The sequence below is a fragment of the Somniosus microcephalus genome, chromosome 10, assembly GCF_052327205.1.
Source record: "Somniosus microcephalus isolate GS21.2 chromosome 10, FLI_Smic_1.0, whole genome shotgun sequence".
Classification (NCBI taxonomy): Eukaryota; Metazoa; Chordata; class Chondrichthyes; order Squaliformes; family Somniosidae; genus Somniosus; species Somniosus microcephalus.
This window is the reverse complement of record NC_140996.1, coordinates 29,001,325-29,015,323: the sequence shown is the minus strand read 5'-3', so window position 1 is coordinate 29,015,323 and position 13,999 is coordinate 29,001,325. Positions and strand designations below refer to the sequence as shown.

Sequence of the window (13,999 nt, the reverse complement as noted above, 5' to 3'; positions counted from 1 at the left end):
TCCTCAAAACTTAACTTTTTGATCAAGTTTTTGGTCACTTCTAATTCTTCCATTATAACTTGGTGTTTCTTCCTTTGTTCCCTTTTATCTTTTTTCCTCCTCCTTCCCCAACTCCCCTTTCGTAAAAGACTTCAGGAAGTTTTCCATGTTTAAAAGCATTGTATAAATGCAAGTTGTGTTGTGGGTAATTGGTGTTCAAGTATCCATCCATTTGTTGTTTTGCCTTTTGGGGCTCAAGTCTGAGTTCCAACTTAAATTTTTTGTGTTAATTTATACCTAATTGGTTCAAGATTTGTATCTTCTGCAGGAAGGACTTTTCTATCATTGGCTCTACTTGTAGTATTGGCACTTGTATGAGTGTGACAGTTCAGTGTTTCGGCCGAGAAATAAAAGATGTATCCGAGATCCAGAGGATATGTAAACGGTTACAGCAAAATAGCAGTGGATGGGAAAAACATGACAAACCTGGCAAAGCAGAGAAGGCTTCAGTGGCCCCAGGAGTATGATGGAAGTCAAGGGAGGACGACCTCGCTGGCTGTATATTGATGAGGGGATTCCCAACCCAAGCATCAGCTCACAATCTCCCAGACTTGCTAAGGCACTTATGACCGCATTACCAGCACCTACTGCCCGAGAGAAAATGGAAGCTGTGGTTAAGGACTGAAGTTGATGGAATTAATGTTGGGGCCAGAGGGCTGTATAATACAGGAAACTCTGTGATATCCGGGACCGAGCTGTTGCCGTCCCATCAAAACTGCCGGACAAACCAGCGCTAATGTTAAAACATACGGAAGCTTTTGAGCTCCGTATCTAGCAACAAACCCAGCTTCTAAACAGTCGGCCGTAGCTTGCAAGCGTCTCTGTAGCTAAGCAACAGCTTTAGCTAGACCTAGCAGAGCCTGACTAGTGGGGGGGAAAAAAGCAACGAAAAAAAAAAAACTTACTGAACCGACTCCTGAATTTTGCCGGTGGCTCGAGCATTCCGGACAGTTAACCTCCGGATAAACCAAAGTTTCCTGTACATAGAAACATAGAAAAATAGGGGCAGGAATAGGGCATTCGGCCCTTCGAGCCTGCTCCGCCATTCAATATGATCATGGCTGATCCTTTATCTCAATACCATATTCCCGTGCTCTCCCCATACCCCTTGATGCCTTTTGTGTCTAGAAATCTATCTATCTCCTTAAATATATTCAGTGACTTGACCTCCACAGCCTTCTGTGGTAGAGAATTCTACAGGTTCACCACCCTCTGAGTGAAGAAATTTCTCCTCATCTCAGTCCTAAATGTCCTACCCCGTATCCTGAGACTGACCCCTCGTTCTAGACCTCCAGCCAGGGGAAACATCCTCCCTGCATCCAGTCTGTCTAGCCCTGTCAGAATTTCATACGTTTCAATGCGATCCCCTCTCATTCTTCTAAACTCTAGTGAATACAGGCCAAGTCTACCCAATCTCTCCTCATAAGACAGTCCTGCCATCCCAGGAATCAGTCTGGTGAACCTTCGCTGCACTCCCTCCATGGCAAGTATTTCCTTTCTTTAGTAAGGAGACCAAAACTGCACACAGTACTCCAGGTGTGGTCTCACCAAGGCCCTGTACAACTGTAGTCAGACATCCTTACTCCTGTACTCAAATCCTCTTGCAATGAAGGCCAACATACCATTTGCCTTCCTAACTGCTTGCTGCACTTGCATGTTTGCTTTCAGTGACTGGGAACCTGGGTGTCCTTGTACACCAATCTATACTTAGTAGAATGATAAGGGGGTAGAGTTTCCACTAGGTTGTGCTGGTATTTCCAGTGCAATTTGGCCAAACCAGTACAAAAGCTGCAGGAATTTCAAGCGCAAATCAGGTTTCCGCGATCTTTTGTGCCTGGTTTTTAAAAAAAAATTGTGCTGGAAACCGGCCCCGCCCCCAAAACAGTCCGCGCCCCTGATCAAATTAATCACCATGGTGAGTTTCCACTAATTGTTTCCATTTGCGGGCCTTCAAGGAGGCTCTTAAAATTAAGGTTTTTTTTTTAGGCACAAGGGCACCTTTTAAAAGCTTTTAAATATTAAAAATGGTTAAATTTACCAAGAAACTGACTACTGTCCGCAGTGAAACTAGTAAATGGTTCTGTATAGTTGTTTAAAGTCAGGTTACTCACAGGTGGTGGACTAGGCACTTTTTTTTTAAATGCTTGTTTTTTGTGATTAAACCCATTTTCAGCTCTATTAATAAAACTGCACCAGGTTACCACTCTTAAATATATCAGAATATTTTTTAATGCAAAAGAATAATTACAATCTAAAAAGCTGCCCGATTGCGCTGGTTCATGGAAAAGTTTACGTTTGGTGAAATGCAAGAGTTTGAGCTGAAACTTGAGCAAAAAATTCCATTTAGAAAATTGCCCCTGGATCGCTGATTGCGCCCAAAGTGGAAACAACCCCTAGGTGTTTTTCCTCGAACTTGCATTGAGCTACATTTGCAACAATGTAGGAGACCAATGCCAGAGGTGCGAGTGGGACAGAGAATTAAAGCGGCGAGCGACCTGAAGCTCAGGATAAGCTCGAACAGCATTGTATTTTTCTACTAGGTACTTCACATTCACTGTAACAACTTCAGACCTTAACCACAGCTCTCATTTTCTTTCGGACAGCAGGTGCTGGTAATGTAGGATGGGTGCACTCTTGCTTCTGGCAACTGGGGGATGTTGTGGGCTGGTGCTTGGGTTGGGAATCCTTTATATCAGTCTGAAGCTGGCAGGGTGGTTGGCAGCCCTTGCGTTTTCTGAAGTCCCGGGCCACTGAAGCCCTCTCCACTTTGCCACATTTTACATGCTTCCCTCTTCTACCTTGCCCCGCCTGCTATTCTGCTGTAACTATTCACACATCCTCGGGGTCTTGGATAGATCATTTATTTCTCTAATTTCTCCTTTATCACTTCTGTCGGTAATCATCTTCTGTCCTCCACCCAATAACAGACTGTTCTTTTTCTTCTCTTGTCCCTTTTTCCTGCTTGCAAGTTGTTCATCTGTAGCAACTTGTAGTTCGAAGGAAAGGTCATCGACCTAAAACACAAACCCTACCTTCCTCTCTTCACAGATGTTGCTGCATTTGCAGTATTTTGCTTTTTTCCTCCAACTTTGCAAGTTTTGTTTTTGTACTTCAACGCTCATGCAGGAGTCTTAGTCCTCCAGTAGCAAGATGGAACAGCTGGGCATCCAAACTACACACTACTCTTAACTGTGACCAAACAGATTTATAATGACCTCTTGCTCTCATTAGTTTTGTTGATATTCTACTAAGGCTTGGATAAAATGGAACTCTTAAACTCAATATATAACAGTATCACAAACTTATCAGATACAAAGAGGTACTTTTATTCCCACAAAGATATGGTTAGGAAGGTAATTAACTTCCCAACTCTTGGATAATCTTCCTGCTCCATAATCCATAATAAACAGCTGAGTATTTTTGTTTTCTTCAGTGGCTCCCTCTCTGGAACTGCATAAATCATTGGCTGGAGGAAGTGTTCTTTTGTCTATTGGTAGAAATTTCTCACTTAAACTAAAATATGCAATAAAAGTCAGTCATGGGTAATGTGCTTCTCAAATGCTGCAGTGATTTAAAAAAAATACAATGCCTTTTTGTATGCTCACACTAGTTTTCCTCTTCACATATCAACTGCTTTCTCCAACAACCTTTATCAACATTGAGTTTTTGTAGTAAGCTGGTTATACTTGGATTGTAATACTGTGGATGGTTAGAGTATTAAACCATTTACTACAGATGTGCATTGCAAAATATGCTTTGCATGTTTAACCAGTATGCCATTTAGTAAGGCTGCCCTCATATTTGATATTTTGGAGATCCTAATCAACTTGGAATGTTTATCCAAGGAGCTTGTTCTATAAACTATATGATTGAAATTATTGACCTAGCCTCATGAAGCAGCTTTTGTTACGGGAGAGATCTGATTCTTCTGTTCAATGTGGCTTTTAGGCTGCTTTACATGGAATTCGTTTCAAAGGGCAGGCCCTTCAACTTGCATGGCACAAGCCTGGAGCTACCAGCACAGCTGCTGAACCTGAGGATGCGGAGGCAGATGAAGAGGAGGTACATGTTTTATAAAATAATTCTACTTTCAATTTTAGTGGCAATGTTGTGAATTTGCTAAGTTTGCTGAAAATTCTATACTTCCAGGTGAGGGAGTGGTGCAAGTACAATTCAAGATGCATGTATGTCACATGAAGCTCCTGCATGGCAATAGTGTGCTGAAGCTGTTCCGTACTGCATGTGGCAAGCAAGCTCTCATTCAGGTTTTGGATTTTTTTTTGCAGCAATCTAAGAATTGCAGTGCATCAGTTTTTGTTTTAAATCCATCAACTTGCCATTTATTCAATTCTTGGGTTAATTACTATTTAGTTTAGCAGCTGTTAGTTTGCTCTCGAGGGGTCGTTCATTTAAAATTAAAATAAATTGTTTTGAGTTTTTTAGTTATTTATCCCTTTGCACTTTTTCCTTACAAACTTCAGTGGACTTGTGCATTGTTGTTTTGAACAAAGTCTCACACCAGTGGCCCTCCAGCACTAATGTCAGAAACTGGATTAATAAATTGTGCATCTTGCTACTGTACCTTTCCAGTAACTGTCACTGATGCATGCACTGTCGACCCATGTTCCACAACTCCTTAAATTGCACAGCCTTTACAGGATTTCAAAGAGGATTTGTCACGCACACTTGAAATGCTGGAAAGTAATTCTGGTTGAAAGGATGGAATGCCTACATTAATTGAGGTCTCGAGTCCAGTTTGCATTCAGAACACAACAAGCGCAAGCATTCATTTCCTAACTGTAGAACATTGTAGTCTGTCTATGGATCGAGTTAGAATCATGTTATGCATCAGCTCCTGGGATTGAATATTACAGGAAACTTTGTGATATCCGGCACCGACGGGACCGAGCTGTTGCCGTCCCATCAAAACTGCCAGACAAACCAGCGCTAATGTTAAAACATACGGAAGCTTTTGAGCTCCGTATCTAACAACAAACCCTGTTGCACAGCTTCTAAACAGTCGGCCATAGCTTGCAAGTGTCTCTGTAGCTAAGCAACAGCTTTAGCTAGACCTTGCAGAGCCTGACTAGTGGAAAAAAAAAAGCAACGAAAAGAAAAAAAACTTACTGAATCGACTCCTGAATTTTGCCGGTGGCTCGAGCATTCCAGACAGTTAACCTCCGGATAAACCAAAGTTTCCTGTAGATGGTAGCTTATGTAACTCTTGCTACAACTCTGATTTCTAGTAACCAATGTCATCAATCGAAGCTTATTGACATGGCCTGACTCTCATATATTGTAGGGACTTCCCTCCTCTTTGCAGATCATTTATGTTATCATTGACTGCAACAATACCTGCACATGTCCTGATTCCCCTTGGCCAAAGCTTCTAACTGGGTGAAGTCACCTCTTGCGACCTTTCTTTCTGTAGGTTTTAATAGGGGTGCATCCTGCTAATGCAGCCACTGAAATCAGAGCTTTGGGTTTAGTCAATGAACCAACATATCAGCTGTTGGTTCCTTGGTCGATCATCTGAACGCTGCCATGTTCAGGACAGTATCCTGAACCTCTTTGTAGGTTTGTATCCAAAATTCATAATCTGTCCCCTCCTGTATGTGTGGCACTCCACTCGGATGGCACAGGAAAATCAAGAAGCTGTTCTTCACACCAGCCAGGGCTAACCAGATGCTGAGTCCCTACTGCTATGAAGGAGGATCTCTTTATTTGAACTATCACAATGTTATCAACATCAATGTTCTGACATAGTATGATGAATTATAGGAAGTAACTGCGCAGAAATGGACTGTTTTTCCCATTAAGTCTGTGTTGGTTTTTCTCTACGTGAACTACTTAGTCTAATCCCACTGTCCCCATTCTTTACTCCAGAGCCGTTAATAATTTTCAAGTAACTAATTCCCTTTTTTTTAAGAAAGTGCTAACCTCCCCTTCAATTCTTTTTGTAAGTTTAAAATTTGTGTCCCCTTATTATTCTCTCTCAACCAGTGGAAACTATTTATCTTATAACCTTTGATCATCTTGAAAACCTCTATCGGATTACCCCTTAACCATCTCCGCTTTAGTGGGGGGGGGAAACTAACTTCAATTTTCTCTCAGTAACTGCGACCCCTTAACCCCTGATAACACAAGAGTCAATCTATGCTGCATTTTTTCCCATTGTTTTGTATTCTTTCTATAATGAACTGCCTTGCCTAGCACGACACTCCAATTGCAGTTGAATTAAGGTCCCCTGCAAGTTCAAGGAGGTAACGTTGAACTTCGACAAGACTTCAGGCTGAAGTTGGAGTATTGTGTGCAGTTTAGGGCAACTAATTCACTGTTACATTCACACTCCCAATTCTGTGCCTCCGCATGACTATCTGAATAGGACCAAATATGACACACTGGATAGTTGTCAGGGCAGATATATTAGTTAATAGCCTAATGTCTAATTAATTTATAAATTAAAACAAGTGATTTGTCTGGCATAAAAACATGCCAGATCCCATGATTTTCTGTGCTTATCCTGGGCACTGCGATTTTTCAAAACCAGGTTCCTGTGTCTCATCTCCATTCTGTTCTTTCATCTTGATCTATGTGTTCTTGCTTAGATGGGCATCAGAAACCAGACACTGGTGCTTTTCTTGCCAGGGTCTAGCTCCATTCTTGCTGTCATCACTCTGAATTTTGTGAATTATTTCCTCTGCAGCTATTCCATGATGGGTTTTTTTGGCTATGACAAATTACTTGCCTTAATTTTAAATGATGAAGAAAGGGAATGAGCTATGTATGAACAGGTTTTGTTAAACTGATACTGGGTAGGATTGAGAATGAATAGATGACATGCATGTGTGAAAGCATGTTCAAAGTGTTGATATTTCCTGTGGTGCAAAATTCCCCTTTTGCCACATTAACAGTGTTCAATGAAAGCTATCAAGGAAAGTTGAGATGACTTTTTCATATCTGTAAAACACTTTGGGGCTTGATTCCTGAACATGACTAGATAAAGTGCTGTTTTTGGCAAAGCACTTTCCATTATTGCCTGCCAGCTCTTACAGCAGGCAGCAATTTTGGGTGAATTACATCAGACGGTAATAGTACAAAAGAAAGCTCATGTCAGTCAGCTACTATTATTGCCTGTGAAATACTGCCAGTAAAGTGCATGTAGTAATTGTACAGCGAGGATGAGAACATTCTGGAACAGTACCACAGATTGATCTACTTTAAAAGTAGTCAGTTTTACTTATAATAGTAACAACTTAAACTAGACAAACTGTTTTAGTAGTAGATCATAGATCTTCTCAATTCACACAAGAATGTTCATTGTCCTGAGGTCGTTGCCAGTTCCTTTTTTAATCTTATTTTCCATCTCTTGTCCTCTTTCCTCTCTCCCACCCCCTCCCCAGTTGCTGTCCTCCTCCCTCACCTTTCCCTCTCAATCTATTTACTGAGCATTTATAGAATTTTCATATCAGCCTGATACACATTCTGTAAACCAGTCCCACCTGTGGCTCTCAGCTGCTGCCTTGCTCATGAAAATGTCTTTGTCTCTAACATTGAGACCATCCATCACACTGCCCCCCTTGTCCTCTTCAGGCTAACCTTTTCCATCATGTGACTTGCCTTGTTTGCTCAATCCCCTTCCTATAATCGTGTCCATCAACAAGACTGCTTAGTTCCATTGCTACAACATGCACTGCCTTCCTTCCTGCTTCATCCACTGCTGCCAAAACCCTTAATCTATGTTTTGTTACTGCTAGACTTGAAAATCTCTAACCTATTCCTTGTTGGCCTCCCATCTTAACGTCATAAATTCCAATGTAGGGATAGATAGTGGGCTATTGAGCTGAAAGGACAACAGGATTAGATTTAATGGCTCAAGCAACAAGCTACCATAGATATGACTGCTTGAATGGCTGCCTTTTCTGCTATATGGTTCTAAAAAATCAGCTGCTCTCAATCCTGTCCTTCAGCAAGTCCCTCTCCCCCATTACCTCAAACCTCACTGACCTACATTGGTTGGCTGTCATACTACACATTCAACTTAAACTCCTTATCCTCTTCCAATCTGTCACCATCTTTACCCCATCTAACCTATGCAACCTTTTCAATGCTTAACTTTTACTCCTGCACCCTTCAGTCCTCCAACTTGGGCATTCTGTGCATTTTCTCCTCTGCCTCTCTCTTTTTCTCTCCCCACCTTAACCAAGCTTTCAGTCACCTTTCCTAACTTCTCACCAAAGTTAAGTGTCTGTTCCATTTTTCTTATTTTTCCCTCTGCAAAGTACTTTGAGAAGTTTTTCTTTTGTTAAACTTTCTATATAAATACTTGAGTGGTTAATTACAATTCAGCCGACTGAGATGTTTTTTGAGAGTTTATCCCTTCCCTGGCCCAACTGTTTCATTTTTCTGATGAGAGAGTGATAGATAAAACAACATAGAAGCGAGCAAACAAACAATGGGAGATATACAGACTACAGAGAAGACTCAATAAAGAAATAACAACACTTTGCATTTATATAAGTGCCTTTAATGTAGCAAAACGCCCCAAGGTGCTTAACGAGAGCGCTAGCAATAAAAATTTGACACTGTGCCACACCCGTGTTTGCGTGGGTTTTCTCCGGGTGCTCCGGTTTCCTCCCACAGTCCAAAGATGTGCGGGTTAGGTTGATTGGCTATGATAAATTGACCCTTAGTGTTAGGGGGATTAAATACGTGGGGTTACAGGGATAGGGTGGGATATGTGTTGGTGTTGGTGTTACGGGGATCGGGTGGGATATGTGTCGGTGCAGGCTCGATGGGCCGAAACGGCCTCTATCTGCACTGTGGGGTTTCTGTGATTCTGTGAAGGAGATACAGGAAACTTTTTTTTTTATCTGGCACGGACAGGACCGACGTGGTGCCGGTTCATCAAAAATTCCGGATAACCACAAGCTATAGTAAAAGATACGGAACTGAGAGCTCCGTATAAAGCAACAAACCCTGTTGCTTGCTTCAGAACAATGGCCACAAGTTGCAAGCGTCTCTGTAGCTTAGCAACAGCTGCAGCCACACCCTTGCACAGCAACAAATGGAGGAAGGCAAGTAATAAAAGTTACCTGAACCTACTCCTGAATTTTGCCAGTTAACCGAGATTTCCGGTTATTTAGGTGCCGGTAAATCAAAGTTTCTTGTATAAGGACAAATGTTTTAATGTGCATCTTAAAGAAGGAAAGAGAGGTAGATGGGCATAGATACAGAGATGAGAAGCATTCAAGAGGGCCACCAAAGGAAGATAAAAATAGAATGTGAGACAAAGAGCTGGTTAGAGGAAGTTTTTTTTGTTTTGGATTGTGAGCACCAACTCCTTTGGTTAATCAGTTAATAGCAGTAAAGGCATTTTTATGTAAAATTGAGACAAAGTACAGGAAAGTATTCTAAATTAACAGTGAGCTTGTATAAGCCAGGTCATCGAACATCACCATTGTTCTCTGTTGATCAGTCAGATTTGAGATGCTAACGATATCCCATTTTTGTTTGTGATGAAACCAGCTGTTTCGTCAGTAGTACTCATTGAAGGCATCATCTGTTGGCCATGACCTTACTCTGAAGAACTGGCAATTTGATCGCTGCCCTTGTTTGAATCATGGTTGAACTTGATTTCCAAGGCCACTTTTATTGCTTTAGGCATTCTTGACTTTGCTTAGTATACAGGGTACTCGTATAACTATGTAACCTGCAAAGTTCAGGGGCCTGCTTATTGTTCCATCTGGGGTGTTCAACATAGGCAAAGTTGTCAATTATGCTGGGGCACAATGCTGTTGGAAAAGAATTGAGAAAACTATGGCATCAAGACGTTAGGCATGTTGCATGTAGGAGAGTTTTTGATTGATATACAGTTAAAATAAGATATTTGTGCCTTCAGTTATTGGAAGCCCTTTAAACACTTGTTACACAATAACTTCTGGCGCAAAATACTTCGTTTTAAAATCAGATAGTGAGTTCGTGCCTCAGAATGAGTCTTACTGCACTGATGTGTCCACTCGATGAAATTGATCAAAACTCAGAACAGTTCTATTGGTGCAGGACTCCAACTTTGAGTAGACCTGCGGATTACAAGTATGTTTCAGTTTTGCTGAGGTTGCAACCGCCATCAATATTTCGCTATTGAGATTTCCAGCTCTGTCATGGTTTCCTGCTTTAGTGTTTTCATGTTGCTTTTTCTGCACATTAGACTTTCTGCTTTCAGACCTGAGAGATGACTATTTACATATTAGCACTGAATTACTACTTGTAAAATAAAATGTGAGCCCTGTATACTTAGACATTTGCCATCTTGTGCTCATTTTTGAGGGGGGGAAAAAAGTCAGCTTGTTACACGAGTTGTGATTTAACTTCAACCCATTCTTGCCTTGTTTAAAATGACTATTTTAATTACCTAGCATGGAGGAACTGCTAAGCCTTGCCCTGCAAGATGGATGATTGAACCTAGAGTGCTTCAGTAATTCTGTCTGTTTCTTTCAACTGTGTTTGTGTGTTAATTCATTCATCCTCTCGTCGGCCTTTGTGATGCGACCAAGTCCGTTTCCATGCATGTCATTGATGCTCTTTGTGTCAGTCAGAATATTTGGGGGGAAATTCAACTGAAGTGGGCGAAAGATCTTGAATGTCACCTCCCAGAGTCGTGTTTGTCTCTCCCACAATTCCAGTCTGGCTTCTGCCTCTTCTGCAGCACTGAAACAGCCTTGGCCAAAGTCAGGGCCTACATTATCTGTAACTGACTGTAGTGTATCATTCCTCCTGCAATGCTTCTCCTCTGTTGTCCAATTTAATGGGACTTCCCTCGTTTGGTTCCACTCTTATCTATCCAATCATAGGCAGAGCATCTGTACCAATGTTTCTCTTCCCACTCCACCATGTCACTGAGAGGATTCATTCTTGCCCCCACACCGCGCCCCTTCGACATGCTGCCCCTTGGCACTATCATCTGTAGACATGGGATCAGTTTCCACACGTATACTGATGACACTCGGTTCTACCTCTCTTCACCTTACGATCCCTCCATTGTTGTGAGGCTGCTTGTCCAGCATCAAGTCTTGGTGAGCTGTCGGGCATGACTGACCATCGGAGGGTTTTTCCTTTGACTCCCCAGTTACTTCAGTTTTGCTCGGGCTCCTTGTAGCCATATGCAATTGATTGATTGCTACTTTGATGTTGCTAGCTGCTCTCAGTTTAGCAGCATGCATCGTTTTTTAGACAGGCATGTATTTTGTTCTTTTAATATGATCTGTAACGGCACATTAATAGTACTTTTGTGTTTGGTTGTGTTAACTAATAGTTAGATGGTTGCATCAAATTAACTGAACGTCTAATTCTGTATAAAATGGAAATGCTACCATTTAAAAATGTTAATTTTAGTAAGAGACAATAGCATTTTTACAGAAATAAAAACAGAAAATGCTGGAAATACTCAGCAGGTCAGGCAGCATCTGTAGAGAGAAACAGAGTTGACATTTCAGGTCGATGACCCTAGAACTGGCATTTTTACAGATATGGGTTTACTGATATCTATTTCACTTGAGGCTGTCGCATTATGATCTTTTGCAAAAAAAAAAAAGATCTATTATATCAAGTAAACCATGCAGGCTTCAGACTGCAACAGTTTCCACATTAACAGACCACTTGTTTTTACAGGATCTAATTGAAATGTCGGGCATCTGTCGGAAGGTTCAATATTTGAACATATTCCTTTTTAAATGAAGCTAGCATAACCTTTGAGAACCACAGCACTGTTGCACTAGATAATGAATTATTTAAAAAAAACCTTTGATTCGCAGTACAGACAATTACTTCAGTTTAGTTGGAGCGTGGTGAATGTAGTTGTGTGCCTGGCATTATGAACTATTCCACATTTTTGCTGGTGATGTATAAACCACAACTCTTCATTCAGTAACCAAAAGAACAATTTACCGGACTCTTGGGTGTAATTTGCATGTGCAGATTAGAGTGCGTTGTCTTAGATAGTTGCTTTTGAAATCAAATACCACCAATATTTCATGTGGCTGAAACACCATAGCCTCACTGTTTTTAAGATTTGTTTTATTTATTCATTCTCTGGGTGGCAAGGCCTACATTTATTCCTCGTCCCTAGTTGTCCTGAGAAGGTGGTGGTGGTGGGCCACCACTTTGAACCACTGCAGTCCGTGTGGTGAAGGTGATCCCACAACACACTTTCAGGACATTTGACCCCGCAAAAATTAAGGAACGACTATATATGTCAAGTCAGCATGGTGTGAGACACGGAGGGGAACTTGGAGGTGATGGTGTTCTCATGCACCTCCTGCCCTTGTCCTTCCAGGTGATGAAGGTCGTGGGTTTGGGAGGTGCTGCCCAATAAGCCTTGGTGAGTTACAGCCATGGTACGTCAGTGGTGGGGGGAGTGAATGTTTAAGCTAGTTGATGAGGTGCCGATCAAGTGAACTGCTTGTCCGGGATGGTGTCAAGCTTCTTGAGTGTTGTTGCAGCTGCATCCATCCAGGCAAATGAAGAGTATTCCATCACACTCCTGACTTGTGCCTTGCAGTCGGTAGACAGCTCACAAAAGCGGTGATATGTAGTAATTACACCACGCATCTCAGTTGATGTTGAAGTTCATTGTTTTTTACTTAAGTTTTGCAATTTATTCTTGTAAGTAAACTCGCTCCATTTTAATGGAAGAATTTCTACTTAGTTTCAGGAGGAGTCTTTGATTGATGATTCATTGCTCCAAGATGATGACGATGAAGAGGATGATAATGAACCGCGTTCGTGGCGAAGATGATCAAAGAGCGACCAATGTTTACTTACAGAAAGCTATGCTGTCTGCATTCTAAATCATAATGTGATTTGTTTTTTAATAAAAACTAATGTACTAAAGATTGTAGTGAATTACCTGTATTAGTCCAGAAGCACTGTTTGGGGTAGAGGGTTAGACCCTGCAACGAGTTGCTACTGTACCTGTATGGAAGGATTGAAATGAAATTACGGCTTTAGTTGCAACAGGAGGCATGTATGTAATTCATTTTTTTAAATTCATTTTGTGAAACTTGGTATACAAATGTTCATTGAACTTCAGCCTAAAAGACAGTTACCAAGACTTTACATGTAATTTACTGATTTGGTCAAATGATCTGACCAAACGCAGAACATTTCAATGTAACTATTATAAATGGTTCCATGTTGTTATGGAATGAAGGTTGACATTGAATCTCTTTATGGATGTTTTGAGAAGCTCAGACACGCTAAGCTTTGTGATAAAGCAGAGAATTTGGGAAGTACTGAAAAGTGCTCTTGTTTGTTAAAACGTTATGTATACCTTTATTTTGCATAGTTTGCTTTAGGCTTTACTATGTATTAGCCTTGGTTTTCTTCTGTTGGATTTGTGTATGTATTTTACTTGAGGGTTGATTTTAAACATTCATTGTACAACAGCTCTGTCAAAGTCTTTTTGACTTTAGAGACATGTTTAAAAAAAAAAAAAAAAAAAATAAAGAAATGGAATGGTCTAATATATATTAAAAAAAAAGTGAAAAAGAAAACCGTATGTAATATAAAAGAGAATTGGTTACATGTAAAAACAAAGAAGTAAGACCATTCCAGACCCCCACCAAAAGAAATCACAAAAGAGCTTTAACCAATTCTGCATTTCCATTAACTTGTTAAAAGTTTCCTTTGCAGCAAAGGGGTGATGGTAAGTACAATTCTACTGCATAATGCACGTTATTTTTTAGATGTTGCAGTTTGGAGCTTTATCTGTTACAGGATTCAGTTAATGCTACTATCCAACCAGTGAACTTATATTTGTTTCTGTCACTTAAACTAGCAATGCGTGAGTGATCATTAACAATCCAGGATAATAAACTTCTGGCGATAGTCCTCCTATAATTCCTCGGTAAAACTTACCAACTTTCCTTTTGTATTAGAATAACTTAATGGCTTTCTTAAT

General features: G+C 40.8%; 1 protein-coding gene across 4 annotated transcripts in view; it reads left to right on the top strand.

Moving 5' to 3' along the window:
- rbm26 (RNA binding motif protein 26) overlaps positions 1–13,545 on the top strand; it is a 73,529-nt gene extending 59,984 nt beyond the window's left edge. For all 4 annotated transcript variants that reach the window (XM_085998545.1, XM_085998544.1, XM_085998547.1 and 1 more), the window contains exons 21-22: positions 3,988–4,101; positions 12,746–13,545. In XM_085998545.1, the coding sequence (XP_085854671.1) occupies positions 3,988–4,101; positions 12,746–12,835 (204 nt within the window). In that variant the 3' untranslated portion in view covers positions 12,836–13,545. The remainder of the gene's footprint in view (positions 1–3,987; positions 4,102–12,745) is intronic.
- Positions 13,546–13,999: the final 454 nt, after the last annotated feature.